Raw genomic sequence first — 22,104 nt, forward strand, 5'->3', positions numbered from 1 at the left:
TAATTATGTGTTTTAAGGGTCTGGATAACTCATAAACTTACGTGATATCAAAGAACTCGAGAAACTTGGTGTAAGGAATCAGACCGTCTTTGTCCTCACCCACTATGCTTTTCAAGTTTTCCCATTGCGTTTCTGTCATGGCATAACCCAGTCTTTTCTCAATTGCAGATCGGAACTCGTGCTTTGTTACCACTCCTATGTTGTATTTATCACATTGTCTGAAATATATTCAACATACTTATCGAATCAGGTACAAACTCTTATGTTATGTTAAAAATATTCAAAATATACCACTTTTAAGGTTTTTGCGATCAGCTTATACTTCAAAATATCTGTTATATTATTAGTACCGTATATTTCATTTTATTGACTTAATAACTAACACCATTGCAAATGTATTAATCCATGATTATATTTTGGCATTAAATTTATTATATCTCAAATATCTGCTCATTATCATACCTAAAGTGAGCGAGTATTTTAATAAAATCTTGATGGAAATGGTCGAGCAAGCGGGCCTCAAGTGCATCGGCCGTCATCGTCGGGTCATCTTTTGAACCTTCACCATGGAACCTGTAAACAAATATATTTCTTTATAATCTTAGTTGTAAAAATATTCACACTAGTATATACATATATCCGGTTATTTGCACATTCAACATGATGCTTGATTTAAATACAATGTACAAGTGAATTAAAAGCTGTATGTACTGACGTTTATAACAAACAATACAAAAAAGAGGTCGTAATAAGGTACATTAAAAATGTGTGGAATTAGATCTAATAAACCAATAGTTTGAATAAATGAACAAAAAAAAGATTAAATATGGGCCGGTGATATATCCATCTTTGATATTTGATATTTTTGAAATGAGAACAACTATGTGAAACATTTTAGAAATTGTCGATCAATCCTAAATTCCAAAATAAAAAATGAACATAAGCTCACGGTATAACGTGTAATCCCAATTATGATTGTAAAGATAAGTAAATATAGAGTGAAAGCATGAAACCTTGAATTTCTGAAAATCTTTTTTGATGAAATAAAAGAAAACTTACGGATGTGTTGTATCAACTGCCGCTCGTGCCATAATGCTGTTTAATGATTTGCTTTGGAACTTATTCAAGAAATCACGGTAATTAAGTTGTCCTTTAATGGCCCGCATCCCATTTCTAAAAAAAAAACATAACATTTACTATCTCATTACCATTTGTTGAAAATGTAATAAGTTTAATCATTCATATGTGACTTTTTCAGCAAATGGTTAGTTACCTTTTTGGTTGTCAAAAACTTCGAATTTCAAACGTGAAGTCTGATGATTCTTATGTAAGAAATTTATCTTTCGTTACTGAATTTTGATATACATGCAAGTTATCACCTAGAGCATAGAATGTACCTTTGGAACCTATTTAACAGGATTATGAATATACCGGATGCAGTCAGGGTCGCATTTGTATTAACAGTTCACAAATAACTAACATCAGTTAAGAGAAATTCTATGACCATGATGGTCGTTTTCAAATTCAACATAAGAAAGTATACAATAAAAACAAGCTTACTTTTTAAGGAAGTGATCAAGTTCTGATGGTGAAATAAAAAATCCAAATTCTAAAAGAACTCGTCTGAAGTCAATCTTTGATACATAACTATCATTTAGAAAGTCAAACAGTTGGAATGCTGTTAACATGGCCTGATAGGACTCTTCAAACTGAAAATAGAGGAATATGTTTACTTCATATTATATATAATTGTATGTCGTATCTTAACAACAGGAAATAATATACTTCCATCGACCCATTTTCAGCCGTTTTTCTTGAGTATTTAGAATATTAAATGATTACAAAGCTTATATCTTTGAATAACATGAAACAAAAAAGGCAGATTTTTAGACCGAATACTTAAATTTTCAGAATTTTACTTTTATTTGCCGGACAAATTCAACGACAATAGAACAGATAAAGCATCATTAATGAAACTATTGTACCGGTATACATTTGTATATCAATTAAGAGATGACTTGGGAATAAACTCGATTTATATTTACCTTATAGTGTAAGCAATCAATAATACTGTCCAGTTTAGGAGCCACTTTTGGCGTCTTTTTGATTTCTATCTTTCGCCCAGGGTCTTCTCCAGGCTTTGCTTCTTTCGAGGTAGTGGTAGGTTCCTCATTTGCTGTTGGCACTTCAATCTTATCCCTCGCAGTCTTTGGTAATTCCTCAACGCCTTCTTTTTTCAAAATTTTCTGCAGTTCAGCTGAGGTATCAATTCCATCCGTGTGACCAATTTCAGAATGAGGCCGTTGCCTCGATTTCGGATAAGCGGCACCACGTGGCGTGTATGGCGCTGCTTGTCTTGGTCGCCCTTGAGGATCTAAGCCGACAGAACGGAAGAACTGTTCAGTATGTAGCGCTCCTGTGCCTTCTTTATCATACCTGAATAATTCATACAAAACTATTAGCATCAGACACAGCAGGCATATAATACATTAATGGCACTGATTCTTCTACTACAACATTTCTAAAGTTGTACAAGTATCTGCTTTTACCACGCTAAATATCTTAAAATTGACGTCTGATGAAGAAAGATTCTTCATTTTTACTGCAAAGTTCAAAGTAAGTACTGCTTGATGTGCCGGCTGATATTAGCCTGTGCACAGTGGTCGCATTTGTAGATTCAGTTGAAATGTATCGCATTTGCTAGTTTCTTATGGTAATGGATACGTTATTTCTAACCATGACTGCATGTAAGTTTTTTTAATTTCTAGGTACATTGTTAGGACAATAACGTTATATGCAAATGTATGGGAGAGGCTTGGGCAAATGTTTTTTATGCTTTCAGAACAACGTTTTAGACTTGTGTTAATATGATTAAGTTATGTTATTGTGGGGAGTGGAAAGACGGTCAATTTCTATTATATCTGATATAATGTAAAGATATATTTTTATGATCTACTGAAACAGTTTTATGTATAACATTATCATATGTTTATTCAAAAAAAGTATGACCTATCAAGCATCTTAACTATTTCAGAAAAATATACTTTGTAAAAAGGCGATAAATATGCGCCAAACATAGGTCTCAATAAAGTTGTAATTAAAACTCGAAAAATATTCCTCACATTGCTCCAATTTCTTTTTATATATAGTTATAAATAAAGTGACTTTGACCTAAACGGTTAACATTGTGTCGTCAAAATATATTTTTTATATTTTATACTTTGTATATTTTTAGGAGTCAGGAGTTTAAAAAAGATAATCTTTCATACATGGCCTAGTGTAAATATAAACAGAAGGGCTATCAGTGTCATGCAATGACGCTTTCAGGATCTGATATCATAATCATAGCGATGTTTCTACAAAGATACTCGGCCTTTATGTCTGAAGTTATGAACAGATGACGGGAATCGTCTGAAAATACGCCCTGTCAATTCAATAGTTAATTTAAGTTGTCCGATTAATTTACCTTTAATAAAAGTAAGCAATACATTATTTTTTTTCACTTACCGTTGCCATAGTTTGTTAAAATCTTCGTCTGTCATATAAATGCCTAAGGTAGCATAAGCTTCTCTTAGCTGAGGTGGTAGTATCAGGCCATTTGTCTCAAATACTGAGTCAGGAAACACCTTGTGTGCATCAAAATTTCTAGAAATGAAAATAAAAAATAGAATTATTCAAATAATTAATAAGTGAATTAAGAAAAAATGTGTCACCTTAAAACACAAATAATTAACTTGTCATACGGTATCTAGACCTCATAAACATGTATTGATCATGACCTAGCTTTATTTTAGTTTAGTTTTTTTTTTAACTTTTAAAAGAAGCCAAAATAATTATGTCTTAGGACTTTATGCGCAATAAATGATGTCAATGTTTAAATTTGTACAATTGCAAGAAAGTAAAAAACAACATATTTTTGTTAATGACTGTCTCAAATTTGATAATTTTATCGATGAATGATATTTATCTACCGATACTACATTTCAGGAATCCAATTTACCTTATTTAACATGAAATTGTAAAAATATTGTCTTCAGCACAGTAAAAGTAATCAAAGTATCTACAATGAAGATCCCAATAAATAACAAATAGGTTTCAGGGCAGTATTTAAACTATCCGCATACAATGTTTGTTCATATATAATTTCATGGTTAAGCAAATCATGACTTGGTCCGTGTCAGAAGGGCATGTAAAAACAGGCATATTTCCTAACAAGCGATTCACTAAAGGGAACAAAACATGACTGAAAATGAAATGAAAAGGCAAATAAACTTGAAGTAAAGATAAAATAATGATGTGGTTCGTGTTTTAATATCTTTTATTAGAAGAAATGTGTTCAAATAGTTATAAGCTAGAACTGAGGATGGCAAAAAAATATAATCAGTGTAAAACGGCAATATACTTTACCCCTTCTGAAAGCTAATATACAATCGGGGTTATTTTGGTAATATTGTTTGACAGTCTTCTGTTGTATTTTAATAAAACACAAGCAATTTAAATCAATATAAACGCATTTAAACGTTACCGCTTTAAATCTAATAATGATCCGGCACGATTTCACGAGTTTTATATTTCAATAATCTAGGATTAAGCCGTCGAAGATTACAAAGCTTGCAAAATTTAAAATATTTGTCAATAGGAGATTTATACTCGTGTCTAAATTTCGATTAAATTGCCTAAATACCATTAAATAATTTGCATGGGATGTTAAATGCTTGAATGTCTAGGTTCATTTGTAAATATCTTATTACTAGTTTCTCACCGCATCTGATAGAAATTGAAAAATTACATATGACAAAATGTTGATAGACGTGTCTATTGCAATGATTTTATTGATTTTATTTGTTGAAAATGATGTTAACAATTATTTTATAATTGATGTTACAATTTATATCTTATAATTTGTTTATTTCGTAGTTTGTTCATAGCTGTAGTTTTTGATAACAAATGATTCTGAATAGTCAAACTTTTACTGTACTGTATGGGTAATTCACATCTCGGTGTAGGTTTAGTCAATTTTAGCCAAAGACTACTAAATTTCAAAGCTCACGATTCATTGTACCGAGGAAAAATATATATCAATGCAGTGCAGCAAGAGGACAAAATAGTGAATATTAACCATGAACATGCTGAATATTTTAAATGGACTTGTCCCACTTCCATTTTGGGACTGTCCATTATCAATTTTGGGTATATCAATTTGAATATTTAAAGTTAAGTCAGCCAACAGTATAGAACCTGGTAGACTGTAGGCTGGCCTGGCACTGTACTGGCGGCAAAGGCTTAAAATGCTTTCGGTTCAAGCACTTTAAGGAGTAATTGAGACAAAAGCAACTCAACATTATAAAAGTAACTTAACAATATCAGTAGATCAAGAAGTAATAATTTGTCTTTACCTCGATTTACACTTTTCCTTAAATATAGCATCAGAAAATGGCATGGAGGTATAAGGATCATGGACTCTCATATCTGTCCGCCTCAGGTAACCCTCGGGTACATTAGTCTCTGATGAGTGCATACTAGCTGCCTGTAGGGCACTCACCCAGTTCTTCTTGTCCTTTAGGGAAAAAACAAGAAGAAAGATTAGAACGCTTTCTCTTTAAGAGGTAGCTAATTATCTTATTTGAATCAGAAATGATATTATATTTCTTATTACATTAGAGTGATAAAAATAAGTATCCCCTAAAATCTACGGAATGCCGTTAGGGCCATCGCCTATGAATGTGTTGATCTAAAACGCGATGGTCGATAGTACGATGGTGAAAACGCGAAATCACGAAACTACGATGGTGTGAAAACGCGAAAGCACGATAGTGAAAACACGAATAGTACGATAATGAAATCGCGACAGTACGATACTACGATTGATGAAAAACGCGATAAACACTGCGTACCAATGCTTGTATATATGTGTGTTCTAGGCAATGTTCATTCATTTGTATTTGATTTTATTATGTAGCGTTACATCATTACTAGTTAATTCTGATCATTACTGATAGCATATTAGATCATGTATACAAACCTCTGTGTCTTTAAAGTATTGGACAAATGTTTCAAATGGTATCAGGCTTTTACCCTCCAGGTGCATTCTGAAATCAAAATATTTAAAACATTGTAATTTTGTAATCATTGAAAAATAGATAGAAGATAAGATAAGTACGACTTATTGTGGTACAAAGAAATCATGTATTCGCCGTGTTTTCACTTACATCATCCTTCCAGGGTACGTGATTAAATGTTTCATTCGTTTGATATATATGAATCCAAAAAGAACAACCACACGCGTACATTCAGTTATTTTTTTAATATTCAAATCGATTTCGAACAAATATGTTCTTCGTCAGTGAATAAACAGGAAGTGAATAAACAGGAAGAGACGTCACATGACGTCAACGTCCGAGATGGCGGGAAACATACATTGTTACGTTATGTTATATTAAATTTCATTAAAAAATTAATAAAGGTAATAAAGATTTCGATATATATAGAGGATATTTGTTTGTTTTGCATGTAAGATTGAAATATAATTTCACTGAGTGAACACCAGATGCAATATTTTCACGAGTGGCGTAGCCACGAGTGAAAATATAATAGCTGGTGTTCACAAATGAAATATATTTCAATCTTATATGTAAAACAAATAAATTTTCTTTTTATTTTATGCTTTTTAAGTGATTTTAAGTAATTTTTTACTGATTTTGCCGCGTAACGTCGCGCATTCTCCTTTGTGACGTTATTATATCATGACGTCACATCATCAGTTTTGAAATCTAGTTCCGTTAAATTTCTCTAATTTTGTTAAATTTCTAACATGATGTATGATGCCATTGACTTTCTTTTTCTAAAGAAGCAAAATTTACGTATGACGGCATTTATTGTTGCCTGTTATTCCATTTATTTATGATTTTCTGTTCATCCGCATTCAGATATAGTCCGGCTACAGTAAAAATTATATTTTATAAATTTCACTAGTGGTTTATCAGAATATAATCATCTGATATATTACAATAAAACACTGGAAAGCATGAAATAAATATATATAAACATTCACGGATTATTAAATACAAGTATTTCCTATATAAAATATATAAAAAAAACAATAATAGGAAACAACGTGAATGTTACGTAACGTGTTTTTTGTTTTTGTTTTTTTTTATTCGTTTGATATGTAACAGTGGTTATCAAAAAGGACCAAAGACGTTTACAACGAAACATTATCACTTTATAATAAATTTAAATCATTGTTGTGGCGAAAGCAAAGGCTTAAGACCATTCCTTCAATAAATGTAACAAAAGTAACTTTCATCGATCGACCTACATTTTTTTACTCTTTCTAGATATTTTAAAATCTTTTTCAAGCACGTGTTTGACGTAAATTTTACTTTTTTAGATCAAAGCAAATGACGGCACTTCATCGTACTATGTCCGCAAAAATTGTAGAATAAATCCTAATAAGTACTTTCGAACAATTACTACGCAGTTAACCCTTATAAAAAGCTGGTGTAACATACATAAAGAATACTTCAAAATTTCATTTTGTAGACGAGAAGTGACCGAGTTCACACCAAGAAGAAATCAATACAAATTTAAGTACACACTAACATAATCTTTTTCATGAAAATCCGGAAACATTAAAATTTTATCAAATGATATAACATTTTAATTAAACAACAATTTATTTCACTTTTTCTGAATATAGACATGAAAACAGCTGTTATGTAATTTAATTACAATTTTTAGTATCCCTTTTCATACTTCATAGACGACAATAAAATTCTATTTTGCAATTCATATCACTTATAAAAGATTACAAAATATGATATTATAATATCAGAAGCTACAAAATGCTCAAGATTGTACAAGTGAATAAATTAACGGCACAAGAAAATTTCAATGTAATTCAAATGACATTGCAATTCCTACGGCAGGTATTAAAAACAGACATATGATGCTTTGTCTACAGGACCATTGCAACTTTTATAGTTTTATTATGCTTTTTGTGACATAAAAAGAAGAAATATGCCTGCATGATTTATTGTATATTCTTATATGACTATAATTATGATGTTAAACAGTCTCATATCTAGCTATATCACATTTTAAGGCATCACATGGGATAGGCGCAAGTTTATGATCACGGATATCTAAGTGAACTAGAATGTTCTTGCTTCTGTACTAAATGTATTCATTTTTAAGTACAATGCTAATAATATCTATTTTCATAATTTAAAATGTAAATAGCAACTTAAAGTAAAACATCTTTTAAATAAAAGTAGTTATACCTTATTGTAATTTAATTTTCAGAATAAGAACGGCTGTGCTCGACAATTCGAACTAACACACTATCTTACTTTTATTTTACAAACTGACAAGAGGCACTGCCTGCTGGTAGTAATACATGTATATCTAAAAACAAATGCTTTGTTTATGGATATCTTCATAAATATTTCCTGTTATATTGAATGAAGTATAGTTTGATGAAATATAAGCCAACTTTATATAAGATGCATTTTCTTATAAAGATTCCATGACTCAATTGTAGTGTTATGTGTTAAATAGATATAAGCATATATAACAGGAAACTGACATGCAAGAATATAAATAATCTTTCATTGTGTACTTGATATTTGTTACTTGTTATATAAGGTTCAATACATAATCTACTTTTTTCTTTAAATTAAATGTTCCAAAATATGAGCCACGTCACGACAAAACTAATGTTATTACAAACCCTATTACAAGTAGAGAAACTGATAGCGAACAGCATGGATCCTGATCAGACTGCGCGGATGCGCAGGCTGGTGTGGATCCATGCTGGTCGCAAACGTATAACGTTGGTTTTGTCGTGACGCGGCTCATATATTATACAATACGTACGTTCTGAGGAGTTTTGTATACTGGTCAGGTGTTATGTAACCACACAACGTATACAATATTTTCTGTAAAGCCTCTCTGAAAATGGAGCAATATAACAAATAAATATCGTGAATATATTACGTCATATCATTTTAAAACAATTCTAAAATTAGAGCCTAGGAAAAAAAAAACGCAGCCACTCTTTATATGGGAAAGCATAAAGAAAATATTACTAAGCTACATAATACGAGTAGATTTATGGGACGTCAGTTGAGTCTTCAGTTTTCGCTTAGTTGCATTTATTCATTTATCACTCTGCATAGAGACATCTAAATCTATACATATAGTTGTTTTTTATTTTACTTTAAACAGTAAGATCTTGTGCGTGCATTAGTCTCACTCATTGCTTTTTAAATTTACATTTATTGTACTTGCCATGACAAGAACAACAAAAGCCTAACGCTGGAAATGGGAAAGCATTGTCGTGTTTTCATTATTTACCTAGATACGGCTCCTTTCCCTGTAGGATCATTGGCTCTAAACAGGTGTCGAATTCCATAATATCCGGTACCAAACTTATCTCGTATCAGGTCGATTAACTGCACAAAAAAACAACAACAAAAAACAACTTTATTATCTTTGCTAAAGATTATTGATATAAACACCCGCTCCTTTGTTATTTTATTCAATTTGCATAACTTCATAAGCAGTGATGTGCAATTAGCAATCGATATGCTAAAACTGTTAAACAGCAGTTCTCGTATATCATACAGATTTTTAGTTAGCTGGACAATGTTTTCTTTTTAAGGGATAGAGAGACTTCCGAATATTAAACGTTAAATCCAGCTTAAAAAAATAGAACAATTTTGGGCATGTGGGTTCACCGTTTATGTGTTACTTTATAAATTTTGTTAGAAGTAATTGCCCATTTGTATTATAGGTGTAGTTCATTAGAACAAATTCCTTCTTGGTTCCATTTCTTATATATTACAGTTACTAAATCAAAAACCCGTTTGAACATTGTATACACTTACATTTAGAGTGTATGATACTAAATACTTTATTTCATGTAATCGTAAAGGCCATAGCTATGACCAAGGATACATTGTTGTCCTCTTTGTTCAAAGATATTTGCATTTTCAAGTCATGAATACTTGTCTGCGCACATTGTACGTGTACAATAGCGTTTACTTATTTAGGTCCTTGGATACTTATCAATACATATTGAGTAATGCTATTTCAATATTTAGGTTAACTGTAACTGACACTTTTAATTGCCTTTTGGTCAATGATATTTAGTTAATATTTACATATACAAACAGAGGAAATAAATGTAAATGAGTTGAAATATACCTCTTGTGTAGTTCGTGGCTGGTAATTATACTCTTTACTTTTTATGAACGGTTTTCCAGGCCCCTTCAAAAACTCTGCAACAAATTAACAATTGACTATACCATATATAAGTGTATAAAAACAGAACACGATCGTCTTATTGTTGTTATTGTATTAATCGGAATTTAATAAATCTAAAACAGAAAAAAATGAAAAGCTAATTAAGCATGCAAAGAAATCATCTAAACTAAATAAGCTTAAGAATCGTACTTATCTAAAGGTGTCTAAACTAATCTTTAATCGTTTTCGTTTTTGTTTAAAGAAAATGTTAGTATAACGTGAGATATATAGAGCGTGATCACTGTGAACCGTAACCAAGTCAAAACAAACTAAACAAGCAAACGTGACATTTGAGAAGTGGACTTACTGAAAACTGTAGTAACGACAATGGGCCAAAGTACCAAACACTTTTAGCGACTACGTTTGTTTCCATTTAAATCATGAAATGACCTAAGTTCAGAAATGGTCCAGAAATGGTTAATCTGTACTACAATTGATGAAGTCTGATAATGAAAAATCAACATATAGATATTGTTCTGTTTATAAAAACAATGGCATATCAAATTTGAAGTATTAAAATGGAAACAAACATATGTCAATGTATAGGTAGACTGATTAAATTTCGGTTAGCAGTACAAAATAGTACAAACAATAACAATACTTGAAAAGAAGCATTCGATTTGCAATCTACATCTTCATATAAATATTTATCACACTATATATACATGTACAAAGAATATAACTGACAAAGCCAGGTTATCACCAATCACTACTGTTGATACTTTGAGCACATAATTATTAAAAACATTTGAACATACAATATCAATATCTATAGTAGATTGATTGTTGGGGACTTGTCTAAGCAAATGTCTAGAAATTCCTATCATATATCATGGGTTTTGTAATTATGAAATAATAAGAAAAAGACCAAGATTCTTCTGAAATTTGATCAATGTTGATATACGTCGTCTTAAAGACATAACACAACTTACATTGACAAGTATATTGCAGCGACCGGCTTAACATTAATCACGTGGTATTGTGAACACAGTTTAATTGATTACTGTCTGAATAAAGAACATATATAGCAACAAACGAATAATGTAGTTAGATATTTTAGCAGCCGTATTAATCACGTGTCGTTAGACACTTCAATCAAAAGTCACGTGATACAAAGCACGAATAACCAATCAATCACAAGTTCCACCTTCTTGTTCTACAATGCTTGGTAAAGGCGGTAATTTTGGAATTTGTCCAACTCTTGGGAACTTGTCGACTTTGTCCGGGACTTCTCCGAAGTCTGCTGCTGCCTCGTTAATGTCCGGTAAGATACCTTCATACGGCTTTTCCTTGTATTTGAAAGGAGGGGTCAGCTCAACAGCTTTATATAGAGAAAATACCTGTTTGTAAACTGCTACATACGTATTTCACTTAAATTTAACTACAGATAATTCTAAAAAACGCATTAGATTATTTTACATATTAAGTATTACATGTATATTACTATTTGAAAGATGAAATATGCATGATCTATGATATATAGAGTTAAATATAACCTACGTTTACAGTTAAAAAGAAAATCTGTAAAACATTTGAATTAATCATAAAGACTACGGTTACAGCATAAGATTCTTAAAATGTTAGGTAATTTTCTACATTGTACTAAGGGTAACCAATCACGCTTTTGAAATCACAAAAAGCTCAAAATGATTTTTCCGCAACCAATTACTGTGTTTAGAGACAATATTTTGTCAACAAAAATCGAAGAATAGTCCCGTGCAACTAGAGTGTATATCAGAAAACTAAAATTAGCTACACGATTCCAATATCCTTCTAATTTGGATTTACGTTTAGCAACTTTTGATGTATAGAATAGTTTGTGAAATTAAACGTTATAAAACTTATTAATCACGCGACGATTAGCATTAACGACGGAAACGGAACAACGGATTTCTTATTAGTTTCGCGTGACGTCGTCGCGTTACGTTGTCGCGTGACGAATTAAGGCATCTTAATTAAGCATTTCTTTCAAATTAACCGATATCTAGTCTTAATATTGAATAATGGGTTTGCCTTGGAGTAATTTAAGGAAATGTTTACGATATTAACATAAATATAGAGACTTTCATCGGGTTATGAAACCGTGATTTACAGTAAACAAACACGCTAATCTATGTGTGATGTTTGCTTTAAATGTGATCAGGAATAGGGCTAATGAGGACATTGACGTGTTCCTATAACAGCTAAAGCACAATCTGAAGGAAAGGTAAAGAGTACAAAAAAACCTTTCCACATCTTAATTTAGGGTTGTTTTTTTATCAGCCCAGCAATTGATTTTATTTCATTCGAGGCTATTTAATTCCATTTAGTTCAATGCATGGATGTCAGTGTGATACTGCGTTATAGTTTATCCATAAAGTGCCCTATTACTTTATTTGTTCTAAAATCATTTGTTCAAGCACATCCCTATAAGCTCTATATTTGGTCATTTGTATAAAGTTTGAAGGCATATAGTTCTAATGAAATTTGGAGATAAGCATTTATATATAAATATAATGGTAGAGCAAATCAGTATTGTTTTTAACCAAAATGAAAAGTACTTGTTTACTTTCTCTACTCATTAAAGATCAGGGACATTTTGGATATAGAACATCACGCAAAGACCATCAGGACCCAACTCTGAAAACAATCTTTCTAAATTGGTCTTAATTGGCTCAGTCATAATCAAAATCACATAAATCACCGTTTTATCAACGACCAATCTTAAATAAGGTCGGCAGCACGCGCGTGCGTGAAGAAAGCATGTTATAACTATGTTTATAATAAAATCCCTAATTGAGCATGCGCAACGGATATTTACATCATGTGAGACTGAATTTATTGTCCGATAATTGCGACGTTAAGTAACACTATGGATTTAATGGACGTTATAACGCACAGTTAATATCTGGTCTCTGGCAATTAAACTTTTGAACAATTTTATTTCCAATTAAGATACCATCATCATACAATTAATTGACAATGGGTATTCTTTTGGCTGCCATAAAATTTGCCTGCGTTCAACAAGTCAAACTTTTATCTCATGGTAAAAGTTTGTTCCCATGACAAAGCAATATTGGAGGAAAATGTACTTAAATCTGAGAAGCAAACAGTAAAATGTTATAGAGACATTTCTTTCGAGGTTTCAAACTACAGTTTAGATGTTATGAATTAAATGTTTACCTTACAGTAAATATTTGAGACGCAGATATATTTGTTAACAAAATTATTATTCGATTACGCGGTAACCGCTAGAATATAAATGAAAATGGCAACTACGCATGAAAATAACTGTAAAAAAGTAAAAAGCATAAACGGAATTGAAATGAGAAAAAAAACACGACAAGTCAATTTTCTTATTCATAATGACACAGCCAATATAATTGCAAAAATTACTTTGGGTATTTACTATTCTATTCTTTTACGATAGTTATTAAAAAAGCACACACAATGGGAGTAAATAATGAACAACTTCAAATTAAATAAAACTTGCGCTGAAATGACGTCACTGTCTATCAAAGTGTCATCATGACATTAGTAAATCGCACGACAATAATATTACTATTCAATTTACGCGGGCATAATTGATACCAAATATGTTTTTCTGCATGTTTAATGTATACTAAATTGATTTACTGAATGCTAATATACGAGTATATGAAATGCTTTAGAAAAGGTTAAGATTTGAAATCATTACAATGACAATGATAAAATGATGATGTAATCTGAAATAAACAATGATCATAGATCTATGCTATAAACTACACCTATACAAACATATACACAGGCACATAGATCTACTGTATTATTAAATAGGATGAAAATATATGGTAACACAGATATTATGGAAACATATCAAGTTATTTTTTATTACAATGAACTGCGACATTAAGGTAATTCATTGACCATATAGATCGTGTATATTTATTAGCTTTGTGAAACACCATATCTAATATAACATTGAGTTGTCGTGGTGGTTTACTCTCCGGATCACAGCAGTAATCTACAATGAATTAACCAGAGCACAAATCAGTCACCGCATCGTTCCTGGGCAGGCTGTCAAGCCGTTTACCAGTACTAGTTGCCTTCACTTTCGCAAAGAACTGACAACATCTGTACTGAGCACAGGTACAGTGTGAATGACCATAGAAAGGATTTCATGATCAATCACAATGAGTGACCTGCACACTCTGGGAATCGGACCAAGGTCGCCCGATTCACAGTCCAACGCGTTATTTATTGAGCTAACCTGGCGGCTTTATTCCGTGAAATAAATTAGATATATTTAAAATAGCTCTAGAGACGCAATAAAAGGCAATCCAACACAATTGGACATTAACATTAAAAATGGTGTGGGCTTGATTTGAATGAAATAGTTAAATTCCGCTACCCTGGCACCACCTTTAATAAGAAAAATTAACATTTCTAGATTTTGATTTGTTGTAAAAAAGAAAATGCATTCCGTGAAAAACAGTGTAGATACCAAATCAGAAAAAGTTTAAGTAACCTAAACGACAAAAATAGGGTTGAACTAACAGAAATTGTATATTAAAATCAGTCGTTAATTGCTTCTAGTCATACAGACATTTATTTCATACCCATTTCGACCATTTATTACGTTTATGCCGAATATTCACGATCTATTGATGAATGTTTTACCTTAAACGTTTGTAATATATGTGTACTACACAAAATATATATTAATAAACATTTAGTTTTTCTTATGTACAACTTTTATACAATACATTTATTAATATTAAAATTATAAACGACTGAAAAGAACTAAAAATGATTATATTATTGTTCTATTTCCATGAAAATGGGGGAAAACTGTGCAGTACATTTATATTACATAATACACTGGCAAAACTTTGGGTATTCAGGCTTTAACATTTTGTAATAAGCAATATCTTTAAAAAATACATTAAGTAAACTACAAATTTGCACTGACTTTGGACAACAAGCAAAGTCATGTCAGGTCATATTAAAATACAGATCAATGCCTTTTATCATATCGAAAATAGTTGCAAGACGTCATTTCAAGAACGTACTTTTCCATTATCATTTGTAAAATGTGATTTTTTGGACTGAAAAATGCAAAGGGATATTCAACTTCATGTACGTTGTAGCATAAAATGTATATTGACATGTACTTCAAAGTTTTACAAAATAATGTTTATCTTACATATAATATCAATGAGCTTAGTTTTTCATTATGAGTACAAAAATATTCAAATAATAGAACGATAAGAATAAGAAAAATCACCTGGATAAAAGCTTATTTCATAATGTTAAGTTAGAAACATTAAAACGAAACATGTAGACGAACCTGGATTGGGTCTAGTTCTAAATGTCTTTTTGTCTGAAAAGTTAACTAACAATATTACAAAATAACAAATACATGTATATGATGTGATTATATGTTATGTGTGATACAAGGTCAAGCAAATACTAACATAAAACTATTAAACGTGTGCAAACACATTGAGCACATGCAATAGTATTCAGATTATCTGAAAACAAAGCAAGTTAATCTAATAATTCAGCAGAAGAAATGATTAATATTAATAAATAGCATCATAAAAATCATTATTTAAATGTTTGATTAAGTCATTCTGCCTAGCCATTCATTTGAGTGTATTCTACAAACTTTAGATTACTGTTGTTGACAAATACTAAAAACAAACGTGTTTTCGTATTAAGAATGATTTATTATCTCCTAAACTGTCAAAACAAGGGATAATATTACCGAGGGTTTAGCATGTAGTTTTGTATCTAAAAGCTAGGTCGACAATTTGGTTAAAGAAAGTGTGTCAATCTATACTTATGTAGTACCAAATATTTTTCCAAAAGTTAATTCGCTTTAAAGTCGATAATTCGATTTCTACACTGCATAATTCTACATATTATAAAGCCCAAATGAATTAAGTTATTAGACCATGTGTTGTTTGATCTATTGAGTTGTTATTCTTCGTCTGATGTTCTGATAAAATCGAATCAACAATAGAAAATAACCTATCAAATTGTGTTGTTTTAAATATCACAATAAATTTTAAGAATGGTTCAGAATGAAGTATAACTACAGATAAAGTGATACAAAAAGGTAAAAACAAAACAAAAACAGTTGATATATTATGTATTATATTTCGTATTTTTCCCATTAAACTTTTAATTATCATTCCACTATAATCAAGATATCCTGTTGTTCTTCATTCCATTCTAAAACTTAAACATCTAACACTTTTATGTTGAAAACTATACATTCTTCTTCCATACTTTATTCTATATTCATATCAATTGGGATTCGCCTAATGATTTAAGAATGAATTGTTCAGATGTACATAACTTATTTATTTAAAGCGTCACAAATTTTCATTTGAATTGACATGAATTAAGGACTTCTGACGCTTCTGACAGACATTTTAAGATGACATATAGATAAGTGAAAGTAAATTTGTGTACCAATTGCTCTTTGTTAATTTTGTTTCTTGAATTGTAACATTTTCTTTTCAAATGACATACCATTATAGAGATACAATCTAATTAACTATTCGTAGCCATTTATGCAATATATACACATGTCAAATTTACAGTATAATCAAAAGTGCTACCGACGTTAAACAACCTTTCCATGAACAAGGTCAACATTTGATATACGATACGTGCTGTTATTTGCAATTCAGAATTGACACTTTTTAAGCATAAGGAGCTAATCGACTTTTCAAAGTATTTGTATCAATGTTATTTTAGTATATCTTTCATACAAACAGTCATATTTGATAAAGTTAAGGTCAAGTTTTCATTCCTTTTAAACACCTTACTAAAATTGATTTTGAATATTGGAACAGGCAAGATAGGTAAATATAAACTTAAAACTTAAACATTTTTAACAAGCAAAACCTACCTACCTTTTATATTTATTTATAAATAAAATGTTTACATACTTGTAATGACAGTGTGCATTTTCAGTGAATAATTTTGCCTTATTCTATGTAACTCTATGTACATATTTTGTATCTCATTTTGGCATAAATGCAGGGTAGTCTTATTATGCAAACGGACAGAGTAGCAAATGATATTGTTCCAAACAAAATGTTTGACTTATGAAAGAACAGAACATAATACTGGCATTGACGGGTGTGAAAATAATTCATCTCGAAGGTTGTGGTGAAATTAAATGAATACTTTTTACGTTGTTACCAAGATTCAAAATCGCTGGATAGCATTGCTTGTCATTTTTTCCTATCTATAAAAAGATAACATCCTTTTGAATAATAAAGGCGCTGTATTTTACACACTTTTAAGCACTTTTGTCTTGATTAAGATTAGGTTACACACTGTATCTAGTTTATTTAATGCTCTTACTAACCGAATCTTTATGACCACGCCATACAATGTTCGTAAATGGAAATACCATTGGGCAGTTTCGATATCATCAACCATAAAAATAAATAAAGAGTTAATCTAGTTAAAATGTAAATGTGCAGTAGGACACCTGTAATAAATATCACAAATAGAGTCATAAAGCATATGCTACAAAATTTATGTGCATTATATAATTTTTGAAATACTGCCATTTTAAAAGCAACCTGGTATGTAAAAGACAATAACCAGTGGAAACATGCTAGTCACAACAAATAACACAAGAACGTCCCCATCCGTTTTAATCGTGGGAAAATTACCCCTACTGGAAAAATTGATCTTTTCATTGAAACGCCTGGACGCTGGGTCGCGACTTCCAACAAGTTTGTGGTCATGGAGCCATATGATTGTCACGTCACGAAGTAACCCTTATGATATCATAAGTATAATTTAGTTCAATCACCTGACAAAGTCTTTGAACTTGGTTGTATGACAACTTCAATTCTTTTATAATATGTTCGGTTTTAATATCAAATTCAGTTTTGTATGCTTTTCTACTTAAAAAATAACACTTTCTAATAAAAAAGTGTCGTCTAAAATAAATATTATTTTTTTAGAATACACTTAAACAGATTAATACATGTCATTTGTAGATATGTAATATTATATATATAAAATATGAGAATGTGACTTCACATATGATTATAAATACATGTATTTATTTATTTAAACCACACACATGTTTCGCTTGTACATCAGTGCGCCTGTACTAATTTATGAACATGTGTTCAATGCGTGTATTTTTCGAATAAGTCTGTAAATCATTTTCAAAATTGAATATTTATTTAATGGCACATATTTTAAACGGTATTTTTGATACTTTCCTTTAAACAAATAAACATATGTCTTTTTATTCACTTTACAAATAAAGAGATATATTAATTAAATAAAATAAATAAACGATGTATTATTGTATTATTCATCATCATTTGGTAAATGGTATAAATAATGTCATATATGATTGAAACTCATAGGCTGAATAAATCTTTTAAATTTGTTTTATAACGCTAATACATATAATTTATTAAAAAGTGTAGATACATCTATCTATAAACGAATGGTATCAAATTTGATTATTCAATTTCGTTTGAAAGAAAATCAATATTCCGACAATAAGGACCTAAAACGTCCCAAAAAAGAAATATCTATAGTTGGGTTTAAACGTCTTTATAAAATCTTTTAAATAAGCGTACGGTTATTTATTACATGTATGAAGGCTATAAAGCCTTGTATTTTACAATATTATCTCACAGGCTACTTATTTACAGCCATTTAAATAAGTACAACACAAAACATAAAAATCCATTCAATGCTGGATAATAATATTATCATGGAAAAATCGAAGGTCTTTTCAATGATTATGTTAACCAGTATACAGTCGATGTATGTCACTATTTATCTACAACAAAGTCTGAATGGCCCTTCAATAGAGATATAGTATCGTTCTCTCAGGTTCATAGCCACAATTATGTTAATAGCTAAACACACACTATGATATTTCTAACATAATCAAATAGGTTCAATAGGCGATGTATTGACGGATAAAGACATTGCAAATAAATCATAGAGCATATCAATTCAATTGAACAAAATCATGTCATTAAAATTATGAAATGAAATACAGTGGAAATAATTAGTGGCTATGCGAGATGATCGACGTAATATACTAAGCAAATATTTCTTATACAAGTACAATATAATTAAGAATTAAGTAATATGAAAAAAATATAACTATATATAATATTAATTATCATTATCTTCATGTATAATAAATAATATATAAACTGAAAAAAATAATGACATGTACACATGTCGTAAACCATCGTGTGTTTTGGTTAGGTGTTTCTCAACTGTATAGGCAGATGAGCATATATATAGACTAGAGGTTCCGTAAGCCAGCTAGAAAGTTTCATTGCATGAAAACATCAAAATTCCCTTGTGAGATTCGAACCCAGATTGAAATCATGAAAGAATCCATCTTCCCTGGAGGCATTCGAACCAAAAGCGGTGAGGGTCGGCCACGGAATCCCCACTAAAACCGAGTGTTTATAAAAATATATAATAAACATGAAAAACATGAAATTCACTCTAAAGCATAACCCGAAATTCCGTATGTTATGTTAGAGCATCTATGAGATACTGTTTTAAGATTTTGAAGTAATAAAAAAATAGGAATATTATGTCAAGACATATGAAATGAAAGTATCAAACAAAGAAGGAGACACAAAAAAGGAGACACATTGCTAAAGAATTAAAGTAAAACATATGAAGAAAAATCCCGAAATAATACTACTGTATTCTTTTAAGATCAATAGCCATTGTTCATATAGACGAAGGATTAAATGCTGACTACAACTATAAACATTGTTATCTAAGACATGGTTTACCAATGCAGATTGTAAATATAGTTTGGAATTAATCTTTCAAATATGTACCGTTTTTTTCGATTTATCACCTATAAGGATTAATCATTGACAATATGGTAGCTATTTTATATTTACACAGCTCTCGTGTTTCATTGATCGACTACTTAGATATCCTAGTGATCGGCGATAGCTTGTGAATCTAACATGCGTTTTTTTTTTTTTTTTAATAATGTAGAATTACACCGAGGCCTGTTTTTATGTAAAGGAAATATTTGAAATACATTTAATTTTTCACAAATACTTTTTATATTTAGATTTAAATGCTTTTGTATAAGATAATATAGTATATTGACAATGTCTAAATAGCTACTGTTAACTTAAACAGTAAAAATACAACATATTGATTAGTTTAGATAAAGTGTACCATTAATTGTTAAAGAAACTGGATTGTCACTATAATAACAAGTTATGACTCTTAATGTAGATGTAATATTTATCAATCTGATTTGTTATACTAAGAATATATGGTTTATTTTCACGTTTATTAAAACTTATCAATCCTTATTATATGTATGACTACTTTGAAGTCATCATAATAGTTCGATCAATCATTCTTAAATAATGAGAATAACTGTACGTGAAGATACGTAAAGAAAATTGAAATATAAATAATGTACCTGGGGGCCAATTAAGAATTCTATCTGGTGATTTTTTGCCTGCTTCATTTAATTCTCGTTTTCTAGTCCCAACGTCTGTGTTGCTTCTTTGTAGCCCTCGAGGGGTGAGTTCACCATTCCGACCACCGTATGTTGAAGACCCTCGAACCGCCAAGTCATTTCTGTCACCAAGCCGGGACATTGGATGTTCGATCACCGGGAGGTTTGGAAGCCTTCCCGGTGTTCCAACAGGGCTGACGGCCGAAACGGCCCGTTGCATTTGCACAGTTGTCATTATCTATTTAGTTAAATCCTCTTTTGGAATAAGAATAAAAACACAAACAAGAATACTGCAGCTTTTCATCCATTTATTCAATTCGTTTGTTTTTCATTTATATACAAATTGTACCTTACTGATATTATATCCGAGTGTATAAAGTAAACCTTTTGTTTTTTAAATGTCTTAAATGCTAATCCACTTACAAATATGCTAATTATAGGGAAATTGACACCTGTTTAAAGAGAACTTAAACATAAAGACCGGAACAACCATGTATAGTGTACATAATCGCCTAGCTACCATCGGATCGATCACGTGGTAGCTATTCAAAATAATATGGCGTGTATTTAAGTTCTTCAATTATCTTTCAGACGATTTAAAGCTTTGTGAAATATTATTTATTTTAGTTATTGTACGTAAAAGATTGCCACTTGAACATATCTTAAATGTTTGTACCCGGTCTGATAATCTATTTATTTTTAAGCAAATATAGAACAAATACACATTCACGATCTATAATACCCCAATCTCAATATCTCATTTTGAATGTTAGCACCGGTACTTAAAAACAAATGAAATATAGCTTATATTTGTGTTTTGGGGAAAGATTTTCTTGCTTCTCATAACTGAAAAATAAGAGCATGTTTTAAAAGTGGGTTACTATATGTAACAATACATATGGCGAATACGAGGGATGATCAAAAATAAACCGGACTGTGACTGGCAATTGAAGAATTTTCATCCTATCACTTATTGTTATATATCACACTTAATCGGAAAACAATACCTGTAAACTGATACTATATCTAATCTGATAACGCAAATAACTTGTCCGTAGCAGCGAATTCAAAAACCATGGTAACGCACACCCGGCGCAGTGCGTAAATTAGCCTTGACATGAGGCGCTTTATGCTGCGTGTATTTTACAATATGGCACATTTAGATTTCAAAATACGCCAAAACGTCATGTACCATATCTTTGACGTTGTCAGTAAAAATGACTTCATTTAAACCATATTTATATTTACAGTCACAATTCAAACGTCACATGTTAATGAAATACTCGCGTTAAAACTATGTCGTCGGAATGTCT

At 30.8% G+C, this 22,104-nt stretch overlaps 1 protein-coding gene across 13 annotated transcripts in view; it reads right to left on the minus strand.

Annotated features, from left to right (window-relative positions):
* Positions 1 to 21,319, minus strand: part of LOC132750985 (EF-hand calcium-binding domain-containing protein 6-like) — a 38,973-nt gene extending 17,654 nt beyond the window's left edge. For 3 of the 13 annotated variants that reach the window (XM_060741078.1, XM_060741081.1, XM_060741086.1), the window contains exons 1-14: positions 20,753 to 21,318; positions 15,617 to 15,649; positions 11,456 to 11,629; positions 10,210 to 10,283; positions 9,358 to 9,455; positions 8,878 to 8,952; positions 6,023 to 6,089; positions 5,397 to 5,557; positions 3,508 to 3,645; positions 2,046 to 2,436; positions 1,561 to 1,709; positions 1,060 to 1,173; positions 463 to 573; positions 42 to 218 (exon numbers count right to left, since the gene is read on the minus strand). In XM_060741078.1, the coding sequence (XP_060597061.1) occupies positions 42 to 218; positions 463 to 573; positions 1,060 to 1,173; positions 1,561 to 1,709; positions 2,046 to 2,436; positions 3,508 to 3,645; positions 5,397 to 5,557; positions 6,023 to 6,089; positions 8,878 to 8,952; positions 9,358 to 9,455; positions 10,210 to 10,283; positions 11,456 to 11,629; positions 15,617 to 15,649; positions 20,753 to 21,026 (2,036 nt within the window). In that variant the 5' untranslated portion in view covers positions 21,027 to 21,318. Of the gene's footprint in view, positions 1 to 41; positions 219 to 462; positions 574 to 1,059; positions 1,174 to 1,560; positions 1,710 to 2,045; positions 2,437 to 3,507; positions 3,646 to 5,396; positions 5,558 to 6,022; positions 6,090 to 6,209; positions 6,398 to 8,877; positions 8,953 to 9,357; positions 9,456 to 10,209; positions 10,284 to 11,455; positions 11,630 to 15,616; positions 15,650 to 17,969; positions 18,078 to 20,752 lie in introns of those variants that run through there. The other 10 variants (XM_060741075.1, XM_060741077.1, XM_060741082.1 and 7 more) reach the window with 8 other exon arrangements.
* Positions 21,320 to 22,104: the final 785 nt, after the last annotated feature.

The sequence above is a fragment of the Ruditapes philippinarum genome, unplaced genomic scaffold, assembly GCF_026571515.1.
Source record: "Ruditapes philippinarum isolate M1 unplaced genomic scaffold, ASM2657151v2 ctg997_1_1_1_1, whole genome shotgun sequence".
NCBI classification, from domain to species: Eukaryota; Metazoa; Mollusca; class Bivalvia; order Venerida; family Veneridae; genus Ruditapes; species Ruditapes philippinarum.